General features: G+C 38.4%; 1 protein-coding gene across 1 annotated transcript in view; it reads left to right on the top strand.

The window, feature by feature from the left end:
• engl (endoglin, like) overlaps positions 1–16,291 on the top strand; it is a 48,607-nt gene extending 32,316 nt beyond the window's left edge. Inside the window, exons 11-17 of the mRNA XM_062036233.1 lie at positions 1,388–1,450; positions 4,196–4,426; positions 6,768–7,241; positions 9,908–10,049; positions 10,114–10,215; positions 12,634–12,742; positions 12,946–16,291. Coding sequence (XP_061892217.1) covers positions 1,388–1,450; positions 4,196–4,426; positions 6,768–7,241; positions 9,908–10,049; positions 10,114–10,215; positions 12,634–12,740 — 1,119 coding nt within the window. The 3' untranslated portion in view covers positions 12,741–12,742; positions 12,946–16,291. The remainder of the gene's footprint in view (positions 1–1,387; positions 1,451–4,195; positions 4,427–6,767; positions 7,242–9,907; positions 10,050–10,113; positions 10,216–12,633; positions 12,743–12,945) is intronic.
• Positions 16,292–16,505: the final 214 nt, after the last annotated feature.

Here is a 16,505-nt window from a genome sequence, read left to right as displayed (position 1 = left end):
CTCCGTTGAGGTATTTTAGGCTTCATATTGCACCACACATTTTCATTGGGAGACAGGTCTGGACTACAGGCAGGCCAGTCTAGTACCCGCACTCTTTTACTACTAAGCCACGCTGTTGTAACATGTGGCTTGGCATTGTCTTGCTGAAATAAGCAGGGGCGTCCATGACAACGTTGCTTGGATGGCAACATATGTTGCTCCAAAACCTTTCAGCATTAATGGTGCCTTCACAGATGTGTAAGTTACCCATGTCTTGGGCACTAATACACCCCCATACCATCACTGATGCTGGCTTTTCAACTTTGCGCCTAGAACAAACCAGATGGTTCTTTTCAGAATAGTTTTTATTGCCATTGTTTGATATTTCAGGTTCACAAACTAGGACTTTTTCTTGGTGCAATCGTGCAACATAAAACACATATAACACAGAATAGGTATTAAAATGAGCTGTGCCTGAGCTATCAGATCTTATTATTGTTCATGTGCCTGATGGTCGATTTTCCTCTTTGTTCCAGAGGACAAGACATCCACAGTTTCCAAAAACAATTTGAAAAGTGGACTTGTCAGACCACAGAATACTTTTCCACTTTGCATCAGTCCCAGCGAAGCCGGCGGCGTTTCTGGGTGTTGTTGATAAATGGCTTTGGCTTTGCATATTAGAGTTTTAACTTGCATTTACAGATGTAGCGACCAACTGTAGTTACTGACAGTGGTTTTCTGAAGTGTTCCTGAGCCCATGTGGTGATATCCTTTACATACTGATGTCGCTTTTTGATGCAGTACCGCCTGAGGGATAGAAGGTCCGTAATATCATCGGTTACGTGCAGTGATTTCTCCAGATTCTCTGAACATTTTGATATTACGGACCATAGATGGTGAAAAAAAATTTGTTGCAATAGCTGGTTGAGAAATGTTGTTCTTAAACTGTTGGACAATTTGCTCATGCATTTGTTCACAAAGTGGTGACCCTCGCCCCATCCTTGTTTGTGAATGACTGAGCATTTCATGGAAGCTGCTTTTATACCCAATCATGGCACCCACCTGTTCCCAATTAGCCTGTTCACCTGTGGGATGTTCCAAATAAGTGTTTGATGGGCATTCCTCAACTTTCTCAGTATTTTTTGCCACTTGTGCCAGCTTTTTGAAACATGTTGCAGGCATCAAATTCCAAATGAGCTAATTGCAAAAAATAAAGTTTTCCAGTTCTAACGTTAAGTATCTTGTCTTTGCAGTCTATTCAATTGAATATAAGTTGAAACGGATTTGCAAATCATTGTATTCTGTTTTTATTTACCATTTACACAACGTGCCAACTTCACTGGTTTTGGTCATGTGACATGAATGTATTGTGTCTGGTCATGTGACATAAATGTATTGTGTCGTTAAGGTGTTGCTATGGAGAGAGCTGCCACACAACGACACTGACCCCAGAAGTTCATTTGGCATACATGTGAGAGCACATTACTTACGTCCATATTTCATGTAGAGTCTCTTCTTGCTCCTAGTTTACATTATCTCATCTTCCCCTCTTTACTCTCATTTCCTCTTTTTTCCTCATTTTTGAAAATGTTACATCACTTTCAATTTTCTTTGTCATTCCAATGTCCTTTATTTTCCATTTTCCCCCATCATTTACCCTAAATTTCCCTCATTTTATGTTATTTCCCCCCATTTTCCCAATTTTCCATTATTTTATCTTAAATGCCGTCATTTTCCTTGATTACTCTAATTTTCTCTCATCATCACATATATTTTTCCTCATTTTCGCCAATTTTCTGTCATTTTCAATTGTACCTTATTTTCCATTATTTTTACTATTTCCCGTTTTTTTCCTTTGTTTTCCCTCATTTTTTCTCATTTTTGAAAATGTTATATCACTTTCAATTTTCTTTGTCATTCCAATGTCCTTTATTTTCCATTTTTTCCCATCATTTACCCTAAATTTCCCTTATTTGTTGTTATTTCCCCCCATTTTCCCAATTTTCTATTATTTTATCTTAAATGCAGTCATTTTCCCTTGTTTACTCTAATTTTCTCTCATCATCATATATATTTTTCCTCATTTTCGCCAATTTTCTGTCATTTTAAATTTTACCTTATTTTCCATTATTTTCACTATTTCCCTTTTTTTTCCTTTACTTTCCCTCATTTCTTATTTTTCCACATTTTCCCAAATGTTCTAATAAGTTCCGTTTTTTCCTTATTTTCCCAAAATGTCCCTTATGTTCCAGTATTTTCCCTAATTTGGCCTTATTTTCTGTCATTTTCCCAAATTTTTCCTCATTTTCTGCCATTTTATTTGTCCTTTTCTGTCATTTTCCCCTATTTTCCAATATTGCCAGATTGTTTTTATTTCCTGTCATTTTCCCCTGATTTTCCCTCATTTCTTCTTATACATTTCAGCCCCACTCACTCGTTTTTGCAAATTTTTCATCAATTTCAATTTGTTTTAATCAATTTTCAATTTGTTCTAGACACAATGACACGTCCAAAAGTTCACTTGGCATACATGTGAGAGCACATTTTCTTCAAGGTTTACTTTCATATTTCATGTAGAGTCTCTTCCTGCTCCTACTTTACATTCTCTCATCTTTTCTCTTATTTCCTCTTTTTCCCTCATTTTTGAAAATTTTACATTACTTTTAATTTTGTACTTATTTTCCAACATTTACTCTCATGTTCCATTATTTCCCCCATTGTTTCTAATTTTCCACAATGTTACCTTATTTACTGTCATTTTGCCTTAATTACTCTAATTTTCCCTCATCATCACATACATTTTCCTAATTTTTGCCAATTTTCGGTCATTTTTAATTTTTTGTCAATATTGTCTTTTTTCCCATTATATTCCCTGTTTCCCATCCTTTTTCTTAATTTTCCCAAATATTTTCTTATTTCCCACATTTAACTCATTTTCTGTTTCTTTATTTTCCCAAAAAATCCCTTATTCCAATATTTTCCCAAATATTTCCTTATCTGTAATTTTCCCAAATGTGTCCTTATTTTCTGTAATGTTCCTTATTTTCTGTCATTGTCCTTTATTTCTCATTATTTTCACCATTTTCCCATGTTTTCCATTCATGTCCAAGATTTTTCTAATATCCGGTCATTTTTCCTGTTTTCCTTTTACACATTTCAATCACACTCACTTGTTTTTGCAAATGTTCCACTATTTTACCTTATTCATTGTCATTTTGCCTTAATTACTCTTATTTTTCCTCATCATCACATATATTCTCCTAATTTTTGCCAATTTTCCGTAATTTTTAATTGTTTGCCAATATTGTCTTATTTCCCATTATTTTCCCTATTTCCCATCCTTTTCCTTAATTTTCCCAAATGTTTTCTTATTTCCCCACATTTTACTCATTTTCTGTTTCTTTATTTTCCCAAAAATTCCCTTATATTCCAATATTTTCCCAAATGTTTCCTTATCTGTCATTTTCCTAAATTTTTCCTTATTTTCTGTAATGTTCCTTATTTTCTGTCAATGTCCTTTATTTCTCATTATTTTCACAATTTTCCCATGTTTTCCATTTATTTCCAAGATTTTTCTAATATCCAGTCTTTTCCTTTTATACATTTTAATCACACTCACTTGTTTTTGCAAATTTTCCAATATTTTACCTTATTCACTGTCATTTTCCCTTATTTACTCAAATTTTCCCTCATCATCACATATATTTTCCAAATTTTTCGCCAATTTTCTGTCATTTTTTATTTTTTGTCAATAATGTCTTATTTCCCATTATTTTCCCTATTTCCCATCCTTTCCTTAATTTTCCCAAATGTTTTCTTATTTCCCCACATTTTACTCATTTTCTATGTTACTTTATTTTCCCAAAAATTCCCCTATATTCCAATATTTTCCCAAATGTTTCCTTATCATCTGTCATTTTCCCAAATGTTTCCTTATTTTCTGTCATTGTCCTTTATTTCTCGTTATTTTCACCTTTTTCCCATATTTTCCATTATTTCCCAGATTTTTCTAATATCCGGTCATTTTCCCTCATTCATACATTTCAGTCACACGCACTCATTTATGCACATTTTTCATGATTTTATTGTTTTTCTACACACAATGACACTGATTGGACGTCCAAAAGTTCACTTGGCAAACATGTGAGAGCACATTTTCTTCAAGGTTTACTTCCATATTTCATGATACTCATGCAGAGTCTCTTCCTGCTCCTAGTTCAGTTGTTTGGCCGACCTACCCGCCAGTCCTTCAGAAACTCCAGATGGCGACATAAACGCTTCTCAGGCGCCCTTGGGTCTGGTGCCGGATCCTGGACCGATCCCCTTCCAAAAACGCATACTCAAATCTGGACCTTTGCTTCTGTTGCAACTGTTTGTCACTGAGAGCTACAAGCAGCGGCGTATCGGACCGTGTGTCATCGCTGCAGACCAGCGGGTCTACGTCCAGGTGAGCGTCTTCCTGCATTATTCTGCTACCTCCGTTTTTGTGCGCTCCATTTTTTCTACACAAACGTTTTCAACCTCTATTTTTGCAAACATTTTGCATCAATTTTTGGACGATTAGTTTTTGTCGTACCTTTTGTAACAGATTACTTTAAAAAATTGAGTATTACTATATTTATTATATTACTGCACTTTTTTGGAATGTTGCCAATCATTCACAATCCATATGTAAGACAAGAACACATATGTTGTCTTTTTTTATGCATTCTAATTCATAAAATACAGCAAGTACGAGGTGACTGACAATGCAGCTAATAGAATTCATCTACTCCGCCCATAAAACCCTCTAAAAACATCAAAAAAAGTGCCAACAATACTCCATTTACATGTTGTGACCTGAATATTAACCAAGTATTAGCTAAATTGTTATTCTAATTGCTAGCGGCGCTGTGATGATAGGGATGCTGCTGTATTGACATACTGAGCTGCTGCATCGCCTCTGAGTTGGTGAAAGTACATTATAGATCAGTGGTCCCCAACCACCGGGCCGCGGCCCGGTACCGGTCCGCGGACCGATTGGTACCGGGCCGCGCAAGGGGGGGGGGGATTTTAAAAAAAAATTTTTTAATTAAATCAACATAAAAAACACAATATATACATATTGTGTATGTCAATATAGATCAATACAGTCTGCAGGGATACAGTTCGTAAGCACACATGATTGTATTTCTTTATGGAAAAAAAAACCAAAAAAAAACAAAAAAAAACGAGAACTTGGTCATTTTTGGCATTCAACTTATATCCGAGAATGGCAAGAAAAACATGAAACTAAGCGATTTTTTTCATCTAAATCAGGGGTGTCCAAAGTGTGGCCCGCAGCTCAAGTTTTTTTGGCCCGCGGCATATTGTCAAAATAAAATCAGACAAAAAAAGAACAGTAAAAATGTAAGCATAATAATAAGCAAATATGGTAGCTTATTTTAATACTAATAATTAATACGAAGCAGGCACATTGTTTTGTCTGTAAATTTATGTGTGTTTTAGATTCTTTTTTTTTTTTCACAAAATAAAATATCAAAACGGCCCCCGAATGCTTTGACTTATCAGTGTGCGGCCCTTTGTGGAAAAAGTTTGGACACCCCTGATCTAAATGAAACGATGTAATCATCTCATCAGTCAGCATCCAGGCCGATCTGGACAGACATTCGCTAGTTAGGAGGGACAGAATGAAATAAATGAATAGATACATCTTTAAATAATTAGTCAAACATGTCATGGGGACGGCGTGGCGAAGTTGGTAGAGTGGCTGTGCCAGCGATCGGAGGGTTGCTGGTTACTGGGGTTCAATCCCCACCTTCTACCATTCTAGTCACGTCCGTTGTGTCCTTGGGCAAGACACTTCACCCTTGCTCCTGATGGGTCGTGGTTAGGGCCTTGCATGGCAGCTCCCGCCATCAGTGTGTGAATGTGTGTGTGAATGGGTGAATGTGGAAATAGTGTCAAAGCGCTTTGAGTACCTTGAAGGTAGAAAAGCGCTATACAAGTATAACCCATTTATCATTTATTTATTATTATTAACTAATTGTATGTAAAATTATTTATTTAACTATTTAATTAATTATTTAACTGTTTCATTATTTCCCAATTTAATTATTTATTACACGATTTAAATATTTAATGTTTTAATTAATTAGTTTATAATTTAACTAGGTATTTCATTATTTATTGATGTAGTTAATTATTTCATGAACCTGTGTGGCAGCACTTGAAATAATTAATATATATATATATATATATATATATATATATATATATATATATATATATATATATATATATATATATATATATATATATATATATATATATATATATATATATATATATGGTCAAATGAATTGCCTCAGCCTGGTCTAAGGTCAGTTTTTAAAGATTAAAATAAAATCCAGCCAACAATTACTGCGATTAATTACAAGTTAACTACGGACAAATTGCGATTAATCACGCTTCAAATATTGTGAACGTTTTCCAGCCCTACTTAAAACTATTACACAATATCGGTAAATATTGTATTAATGTGAAATAATTGAGCATGTCTGCTGCTGTTGAGTCAGTAAGTGATGAGTGTCATACTCCCACCTTCAAATGGGGGTCAAGAAGTTGAAATATGTCCAAAAGGATTGGTCAACAACCATCAGACATAATCAACATTTTCCACTACTTTATCCAGATTCTCACCATAATTAACGACAACACCCCTTTTTGGTGTCATTCTGCCAGAGATGATAATCCTTAAAACGCCAGAGTTCCACTGCCGTACATCAAACTCTCCATGTGTGTTCCAGATTTCTGCCATGGGTTCCTTCATCCAGGTCGCCGAGGTGACCTCCTGTGTGGTCTCTCCTCTCTCCGACCCTAAAAGTTCTCCTTTCTGGGACGTCATAAGGCACGGTTGTCCCGTAGAACCTTCGCTCACGCTTGTCAATCCGAGCGAGGAGGAGGATGAGACCAAAGACGAAGAAGACGAGGAGATGGAAGATGAAAAGGAGGTGAAAGACAAAGATGCCTCCCCTCGCTCCAAAACTGGAGGAAGAGAAGGATCTTTGAGGGAGAAAACCAGCAGCACGCCCATACGGCCGTTAAGATTTAGTTTCCTCTTACGGCCAGTTTACAATGTCTCCATGCAGTTTCTGCACTGCAGCCTTCGCCTCTGTGTCTCTGACACCACATCGGAGGAACCCAGCAAGAAAACGGCCAAGAAAGAGTGTGAGGACGGCGAGGGTATTCCTCCTCTCATTTCAAGGACGTCTGCACATCAGGTACACATATCTTTTAGGAGTGTTACAATATTCCTCCAGTGATAACGCTACTTTCTCCTGATATTTAAGATACTAAGAAAGGCAGTTTATTTGCCAAAATGGAGGTGAATACTATCAATTTAGGGGAGAGGCTCCACACTGTGTATGGCAACACACATTGAGCTGCTAGCCGCTTGTCAGCCGGACAACAATGGCGTTCACTTACTTTTTTCACGAAAATCCGCAGATAACGATCGGTGGCCGATCGATCGGCACATCCCTCGTATTTATAAAACTTAAAACGGTTTATACTGTAAAACTTCAGTTTTACACAAATTAAGCTTGGCTTAATCATTTGCTTGGCTACTCAGTGGCCTAGTGGTTAGAGCAGGGGTGGGCAATTATTTTTTACCGGGGGCCGCATGAGCAACCCGAGCACTGCTTGAGGGCCACACCGACAATATTTCAATCAAATTATTTTTGATATACCGTAAGATAAATAATAATAATAATAATAATAATAATAATAATTTCATTTAACCTAACTTAACTTTATACAAAAGCAGATTGCTTTTGATGGTTTTATTTTTAACACTGTCTTACACAACACTTCCTGATGTATAATACAATGCAAAAATGTCAATTTCTGTCACTTTATCCTGCATCCTCTTTAAAAGTCCAACATTTTTCCCCGTCAGATTTGGACAACCATCTGTTGTCACACCTGCCAGCTTGTCCCATTTCAGTCCTAACATGTCCAAACACGCATTTACCTCTGTGAACAAGTCATTACCTGTGGTTGTGTCTTTAATTGACTGCATGGCTGCCAGCTCCTCCGTGATTTGAAAGTCTGCAGTTATCCCACGTAAGAAGATGAGCAGCTGGGCGGTGTCACATACATCGCAGCTCTCATCCAAAGCCAGCGGAAAACAGTCAAAGTCGGCCGTTCTGTTCTTCAGCTGAAGCTCCAAGTTTCCAGCGATGGGCTCAACCCGCCTCGTTACAGTGCGTCGGGAGAGTGACACGTTCTCAAATGCGCCCCTCTTCTCCGGGCATATCAGTGCAGCAGAGTCCAATAAGCACTCCTTAATAAACTCTCCGTCAGAAAACGCCTTACTTTTTCTGGCGATTTTGTGAGAAATGACGAAACTTGTCCTGACAGCTGCATCTCTGGGGGTGTAAAATTTGGCAAAAAGTCCTTGTTGGGTTTGCAGTTTCATCAGACAGATTCCAGTATTTTTCCTCGTGCTTTGTCGTGTAGTGGCGATTCAAATTATATTCTTTGAACACAGCGACCTATGTACCACAAATTAAGCACACGGCTTTACCATTAATTTCTGTAAAGAAATACTTGGCAGTCCATGTCTTGTTGAAAACACGGCATTTGTCATCAACTTTTCTCTTTTTAGCGTCTCATCACTTGTCGCTGTGCACCTTCACTCACAGGTTACACACGGACATACGCCCATAAATAACACTTTTCAAAATAAAAGCAGCACAGTTGTATTGCACGCACGACATACATGTTTTTTTAAATGTATTTTGTAATTTGTGATTGCCGCTGTTCACATTCACTCACAATCGCGCACGAGCATACGTCCACACGGAAGTAATACAAATTACGCTTTTCAAAACAAAAGCAGTACCGTTGTATTGCACACTCGACATAGATTTTTAAAAAAAAATGTATTTTGTAATTTATGATTGGCCTCACGCGGGCCGGACAGGGACGCACAAAGGGCCGGATGTGGCCCGCGGGCCGCAGAATGCCCAGGTCTGGGTTACAGTGTCCGCCCTGAGATCAGTAGGTCGTGAGTTCAAACCGCGGCAGAGTCATACCAAAGATTGAGTGCCTGCTTGGCACTCAGCATCAAGGGTTGGAATTGGGGGTTAAATCACCAAAAATGATTCCCGGGCGCGGCCACCGCTGCTGCCCACTGCTCCCCTCACCTCCCAGGGGGTGATCAAGGGTGATGGGTCAAATGCAGAGAATAATTTCGCCACACCTAGTGTGTGTGTGACAATCATTGGTACTCTAACTTTAACTTGTGAAAGGAAAGTGGATAAAAAGTGTTAATTTTGCATGTACCGTATTTTTCGGACTATAAGTCGCTCCGGAGTATATGTCACATTTTTGGGGTAAATGTATTTGATAAAATCCAACACCAAGAATAGACATTTGAAAGGCAATTTCAAATAAATAAAGAATAGTGAACAACAGGCTGAATAAGTGTACGTTATATGACGCATAAATAACCAACTGACAACGTGCCTGGTATGTTAACGTAACATATTATGGTAAGAGTCATTCAAATAACTATAACATATAGAACATGCTATACGTTTACCAAACAATCTGTCACTCCCGATCGCTAAATCCCATGAAATCTTCCTCCCCGGTGTCGCCTCTGGTATGCGCCGTTTCCTTTCTTTCTGCTGCTCGATCGCCGTTCTCTGCTGCATATTTCACTACGTCCGGCTTGTAATCTGCAGTATATGATTTCCTATAATATTATATTTGTCCTTTATAGTAAGTCTGCAAAATTACTCTTTTAAAATGTTTTAATTGAGTCATAATTTTTGCATGTTCAGCCAAGGAAACAGATGACTTATGCCAGCACTGTAACGCTAATGACTTAGTCAAACCTATAAAACACATCAATCCCCTTTTGTGTCTCCATGTGTAGTGTGAGACCAGAAACCTGACCAGACCCATGGTGGTCACCCAACCCATGAGCTCCCGGGCACACAAAGCGGTGAAGGCCGCCACAGGTCAAAGGACAAAGAGACTGTCCCCCCTGACAAGTCCAGAGCCACCCCAGCAACCAAGTGAGGGAGTACTTGGTTCCCTTCCAGTGATCCAACAATTTTGTTGAATTGTCTTGTATCGTAGGTGTGTTGGTGCACACAGGACCCGTGATGGGAATTGCCTTTGCAGCCTTTGCGATGGGTGTCAGCTTGATGGGGGGGCTGTGGTGCATCTACAGTTCTACTGGTAACAAAACCACTAGATTTGTTTAGTGTTTCCTAGTTGCACCTGTTTGTCACTTTCGGGGGCCACATTGGGCTAAAAAGTTTGGTCGAGGGCCAAAAGCCCACTGCAACTAAAGTAACAGTTTCACCAATCAAACAGAGCCAAGCGGTCACACGATAACTGCACATAAAGTTTCAGCGGCAAACAACAAGCTTAAGCTTGCATGAACTCAACGTCAAATTTGAGGAAGCACATCGCGGTAAGTAACGTTAGTAGATATTTTGGCTGTCACCGTAGGCTGATGTTAGCTTCCCTGCTATGAATCACTGTCAAATGTACATAGTGTGGGGACATTTATTAACGCACTGCAGCCTCATAGACAGACAGACAGAGACACACTCAGTCGCACACACACACACACACACACACACACACGCATGCATAGAAACACCAATTAGAAGTGCACAGTGTGTTCCCAGGTGCAGCCCACACCTATCAGTTTATGGTTTGCGTAAAGGCTAACTTGTTATTTTCCTTTGTAATCTCTGCCTACTAAGCCTATGGTGCTGTTAAGTTATTGTGGCTCAATTTGCCTTAAATTTTTTTATGTTAATGTATTATTATTTAATATATATTATTGTTTTAGTTGCTTAAGAGATATTCCTGGCTCTGAATTTGCTCATTGCTATTTTTATGTTTTTGTGCATTATTTGTTGACGTCATCATTAAACGAACAGGTTACTCAGTACTTGAGTAGTTTTTTCACAGCATACTTTTTACTTGTACTCTTTTTTTACAAAAATACAAAAAAGTAATCTTTTTGGAGCCGCGAAAAATTAAAAAGACTTGTGAGTGTTATGATGAAGGCAACACATGATGTAAGTGTCTATATTAGTTATATTACCCTACTATCAAAATGACTATGTGTCGCAGGCTGACGCAAATCTTCGTTGACAGAAATGTTGAAATGTAATATTTATTCTACGCATTTTTACAAAATTGGGAAACATTAGTAACATTTCCCAGAGGGTGAGATAACTCCTGGAAATTACTGTCTTAAAATGACCAAAGGTATAGATGTGTGTGTCCAAGTTAAAGGAAATGGCTAGCTGTCTTCTTCTAATGGATCCATTACAATCGTTGCAACGTTTGCTGTGGTCTGGAACAACATGGCACCCTAACAACTATCAGAAATGCAGCCAATATTACATACCATATTACATACCGGAGTATAAGTCGCACCGGCCGAAAATGCATAATAAAGAAGGAAAAAAACATATATAAGTTGCACTGGCGTATAAGTCGCATTTTTTGGGGAAATTTATTTGATAAAACCCAACACCAAGAATAGACATTTGAAAGGGAATTTCAAATAAATAAAGAATAGTGAACAACAGGCTGAATAAGTGTACGTTATATGACGCATAAATAACCAACTGAGAACGTGCCTGGTATGTTAACGTAACATATTATGGTAAGAGTCATTCAAATAACTATAACATATAGAACATGCTATACGTTTACCAAACAATCTGTCACTCCTAATCGCTAAATCCGATGAAATCTTATACGTCTAGTCTCTTACGTGAATGAACTAAATAATATTATTTGATATTTTACGGTAATATGTTAATAATTTCACACATAAATCGCTCCTGAGTATAAGTCGCACCCCCGGCCAAACTATGAACAAAACTGCGACATATAGTCCGAAAAATACAGTACAAATAATGTGTCATGATACATGCAAATATAAATTAAATACACAGAGGACATAAGTAAAGGAAATTAAATGAGCTCAAATATACCTACAAACGAGGCATAATGATGCAATATGTACATACGGCTAGCCTAAAGAGCATGTTAGCATCGATTAGCTAGCAGTCATGCAGTGACCAAATATGCCCGATTAGCACTCCATAACAAGTCAATAACATCAACAAAGCTCACCTTTGTGCATTCACGCACAGTATAAAACGTTTGGTGGACAAAATGAGACAAAGAAGAAGTGGCATGAAACACGTCTTTCTGTGGCAGCATCGGAGAAAGTTGTACATGTAAACAAACTGTTGAGTCACAGTCCACACAACTGTGGCGAGTTCAAGGGCCGCTGAAATTAGTAGGACAAAACGGTGCTCGCCAAATACTGTCATCAGTGACGCATAAACACAAACATATTAAACTGTGGGCTTTCTAACAATTAGGAATTTGTCCTCCTACAGAAACCATATTACAACAAAAATATGTTTTTTTTTCCATTTCCATACATTTTTTAAGTATTGAGGAGAATATTTATTACTTATATTCATGATTATATTATCAAATATCACTTTTAAGCGAAAAACTATCAGACATTGTATTGTGAGTTCACCATGATGCATTTGTGAGAAAATGAGGGCTTTTCTTGCACCGATGCATGTTTTGTGTACGTTTGTGAAGGCACGCGGCAGATATGGCTTGAGGGCGAAGGATATTTAACAGACCAAACTACAGGAGGCATCACCAGTCCAACGTCACCGTCGCATCAGCTCACCAGTTCGGTGTAAAGGTGAGAGTTACCTGCATGGGGTCCGTGCACACTGAGAGGACACATCCTGTAAGTACACCTGTGTAAACGGCACATTGACAGCACACGAGGCTGTGGGTTGGAACCCATCGGCAGTTAGAGAAAATGTGTCACCATTTGGTGTGCACCTGCAAATCATTCACGGTTTTTTTTTGGTTTTTTTGTCTGTCTGATCTTTTTTCGAGGTTCCCTCCGTGAGATGGAAGCAAGACCACTGGAAGTAACACCTCGTTGGGGGGGTTGAAAACTGGAGAAGACCTTTATACTGACTTCAAAGTGGGGACAAGAACACCTTTCTTGTGCATTCTAAATAGAGAAAAACTGCTAGTATGAGGCAGCTAACAGTGCTGGTTATTGTTAATTACCGTAAATTCCGGCCTACTTTTTTCCTTCGCCTTGAGCCCTGCGGCTTATTTTGTTTCATTTTTGTTTTCTTTTTTGGACAAACTAGATACACTGCCTTATAAGTGTTACAGCAACAAAATGCTAATTTTCAACACCAGGAGGCTCATAGGATACAGAATACGTGCGAAAATGTTACAAAATATACAATGAATCAAATTTGCAATACATTAATAATGTGTACAACTTTGCTCTGATTTCTGCCACAGTTTAAAGACGTTTAAGTCAGTTTATAAAACGGTGCGGCTAATTTATGGATTTTTCTTCGCCGACGGCCATAATGCTAACAGTTTTCATAAAACACATTCAGAGACTCTAAATTAGTGTGTTATTGTTTGCACAATGGCGCCACCTTTTAGTTTGCCTATACAGTATTTACTTCTGTTTAGTGCTCTGAACCGGAAGTAGCAGTGCCGTTCCGTCTTCTACTCGTGTCGCATTTCTACTCGCATGGATTCTTCATTCGACGTTTGTAAGTTTTACAATATATAATAATAATAATAATAATACATTTTACTTATAAGGCGCCTTTCTGGGCACTCAAGGACACCGTACAAAATCACAACAATAAAATCAAATTGGATAAAAACAACAACAAAGATAGATAAGATAAGATGATTACAATGAATAAGCAGTCATATCTAAAACTATTCTTACTTACTAAACCGTCCCATGTGTGATGTCTGTAGGAGTGTTTTCATGCATATTTGTACGTGCTATCGTAATGTAATCAAGCTAGCGTCGTTAGCATTAGCTCATACGCTAACACGTTTACGAGTGTCTGTGTTAGTATTATTAACTTACAACGGTATTCCTTTTGTATTGTTTCAGTTTTGTAAATTCACCAAAAACGTCACCGTGGAGTTATTGAGTCTGTTTAGCTGATTGGAGAGCTAGCTTCCGTAGCTAGTGGGTCCATGACGATGGCTTCTGTTTTGTTTGATCAGCCGTTTTACTGCCGTGTTACAGACACCGTTTGGAAACAATTAAGTTATGTACATAAACATTTACAGAATCTTTCTACGTATGTGGGCTCTGTACCGAGGATGTCGTTGTGGCTTGTACAGCCCTTTGAGACACTTGTGATTTAGGGCTATATAAATAAACATTGATTGATTGATTGATTGATTGAAATAACTCATTTCACAACATATATATCAGCATACTTGCCAACCCTCCCGATTTTCCCGGGAGACTCCCGAATTTCAGTGCCCCTCCCGAAAATCTCCCGGGGTAACCATTCTCTCGACTTTCTCCCGATTTCCACCCGGACAACAATATTGGGGGCGTGCCTTAAAGGAACTGCCTTTAGCGTCCTCTACAACCTGTCGTCACGTCCGCTTTTCCGCCATACAAACAGCGTGCCGGCCCAGTCTCACAATATATACGGTTTTACACACACATAAGTGAATGCAAGGCATACTTGGTCAACAGCCATACAGGTCACACTGAGGGCGGCCGTATAAACAACTTTAACACTGTTACAAATATGCGCCACACTGTGAACCCACACCAAACAAAAATGACAAACACATTTCGGGAGAACATCCGGACCGTAACACAACATAAACACAACAGAACAAATACCCAGAACCCTTTGCAGCACTAACTCTTTCGGGACGCTACAACATACACCCCCGCTACCACCAAACCCCGCGCCCCCAACCCTGCCCACCTCAAACCCCATCCCCCCACCTCAAACTAGCCCCCTTTTCCTCTTTGGTCCGGAGGACACAATGTCCACAGTTTCCAAAAACAATTTGAAATGTGGACACGTCAGACCACAGAACACTTTTCCACTTTGCATCAGTCCATCTTAGATAAGCTTGGGCTTCCCCGAAGCCGGCGGCGTTTCTGGGTGTTGTTGATAAATGGCTTCCGCTTTGCATTGTAGAGTTTTAACTTGCACTTACAAATGTAGCGACAAACTGTAGTTACTAACAGTGGTTTTCTGAAGTGTTCCTGAGCCCATGTGGTGATATCCTTTACACACTGATGTCGCTTTTTGATGCTGTGCCGCCTGAGGGATCGAAGGTCACAGGCATTCAATGTCTGTTTTAGGCCTTGCAGTGATTTCTCCACATTCTCTGATTGATGATATTACGGACCGTAGATGGTGAAATCCCTAAATTCCTTGCAATAGCTGGTGGAGAAATGTTGTTCTTAAACAATTTACTCACACATTTGTTGACAAAGTGGTGACCCTCGCCCCATCCTTGTTTGTGAATGACTGAGCATTTCATGGAAGCTGCGTTTATACCCAATCATGGCACCCACCTGTTCCCAATTAGCCTGTCCACCTGTGGGATGTTCGAAATAAGTGTTTGACGAGCATTCCTCAACTTTCTCAGTCTTTTTTGCCACTTGTGCCAGCGTTTTTGAAACATGTTCAGGCATCATATTCCAAATTAAGTAATATTTGCAAAAAATTAAGTTTTCCAGTTCGAACGTTAAGTATCTTGTCTTTGCAGTCTATTCAATTGAATATAAGTTGAAAAGGATTTGCAAATCATTGTATTCTGTTTTTATTTACCATTTACACAAAGTGCCAACTTCACTGGTTTTGGGTTTCGTACATTGTTGCCTCTTACTAGCAGTTTTTCACTATTTAGGATGCACGGAAAAGGGAAAGATTTTGTGTTTCTGTCTCGCAGACGTTTTGTGGATGACAGGCAAAATTAAAAATAATTGAAAAATAAAGTGCAATTCCCCTTTGATTTAAGGAAAGAAGGAAAATAAATGTTTCACTTTTTGGATATGAGGATCATATTTATGTATTAGGATGTGCTTGTATGTCATGTGGTACATTTAATCAGCACATTTTCCTAAACCGCACACAAACAAGGATGCTATTTTCGTGTAGATACCACCATAGTGATTTATTTAATATCATTGTAAATGATATTAATCATGTTGATTTTAAAGTATGGTGGTTATATTTTCAGTGTTTGGGTCCACTCAAGCCATTCTGTAGCTTTAATGGCGTATTTTGCTACATTGCAGTTGAAAGTTTACCCTTTAATCACATGCGGATTTATTTATTAAAGGATTTATTTCAAGTATTTTGTGGTGGGTTGTACTGTAAAAAAAAAAATAATAAAGTGTCGGTTGATGTTTGACTGGTAGTGTACGTGGTTATACGCAGCTGGAATAGTGACTTCCTGTTCAGTGCAAAATACACTCCAAAATAAAAGGGTAACCGTATTTACCTACAGCAACTAAGAAAAGGCACCCATTTAATTTAAATTATCAGACAACTTGAATGCCATTTTAGTCCAAACATAACATATTTACAATTACAATAACAAAATTAAGGCAGCAGCTCTGATAGATAAAAGTATAA

The sequence above is a fragment of the Entelurus aequoreus genome, linkage group LG25 (genome assembly GCF_033978785.1).
Source record: "Entelurus aequoreus isolate RoL-2023_Sb linkage group LG25, RoL_Eaeq_v1.1, whole genome shotgun sequence".
Classification (NCBI taxonomy): Eukaryota; Metazoa; Chordata; class Actinopteri; order Syngnathiformes; family Syngnathidae; genus Entelurus; species Entelurus aequoreus.
This window is presented reverse-complemented; position numbering and strand designations above follow the sequence as displayed.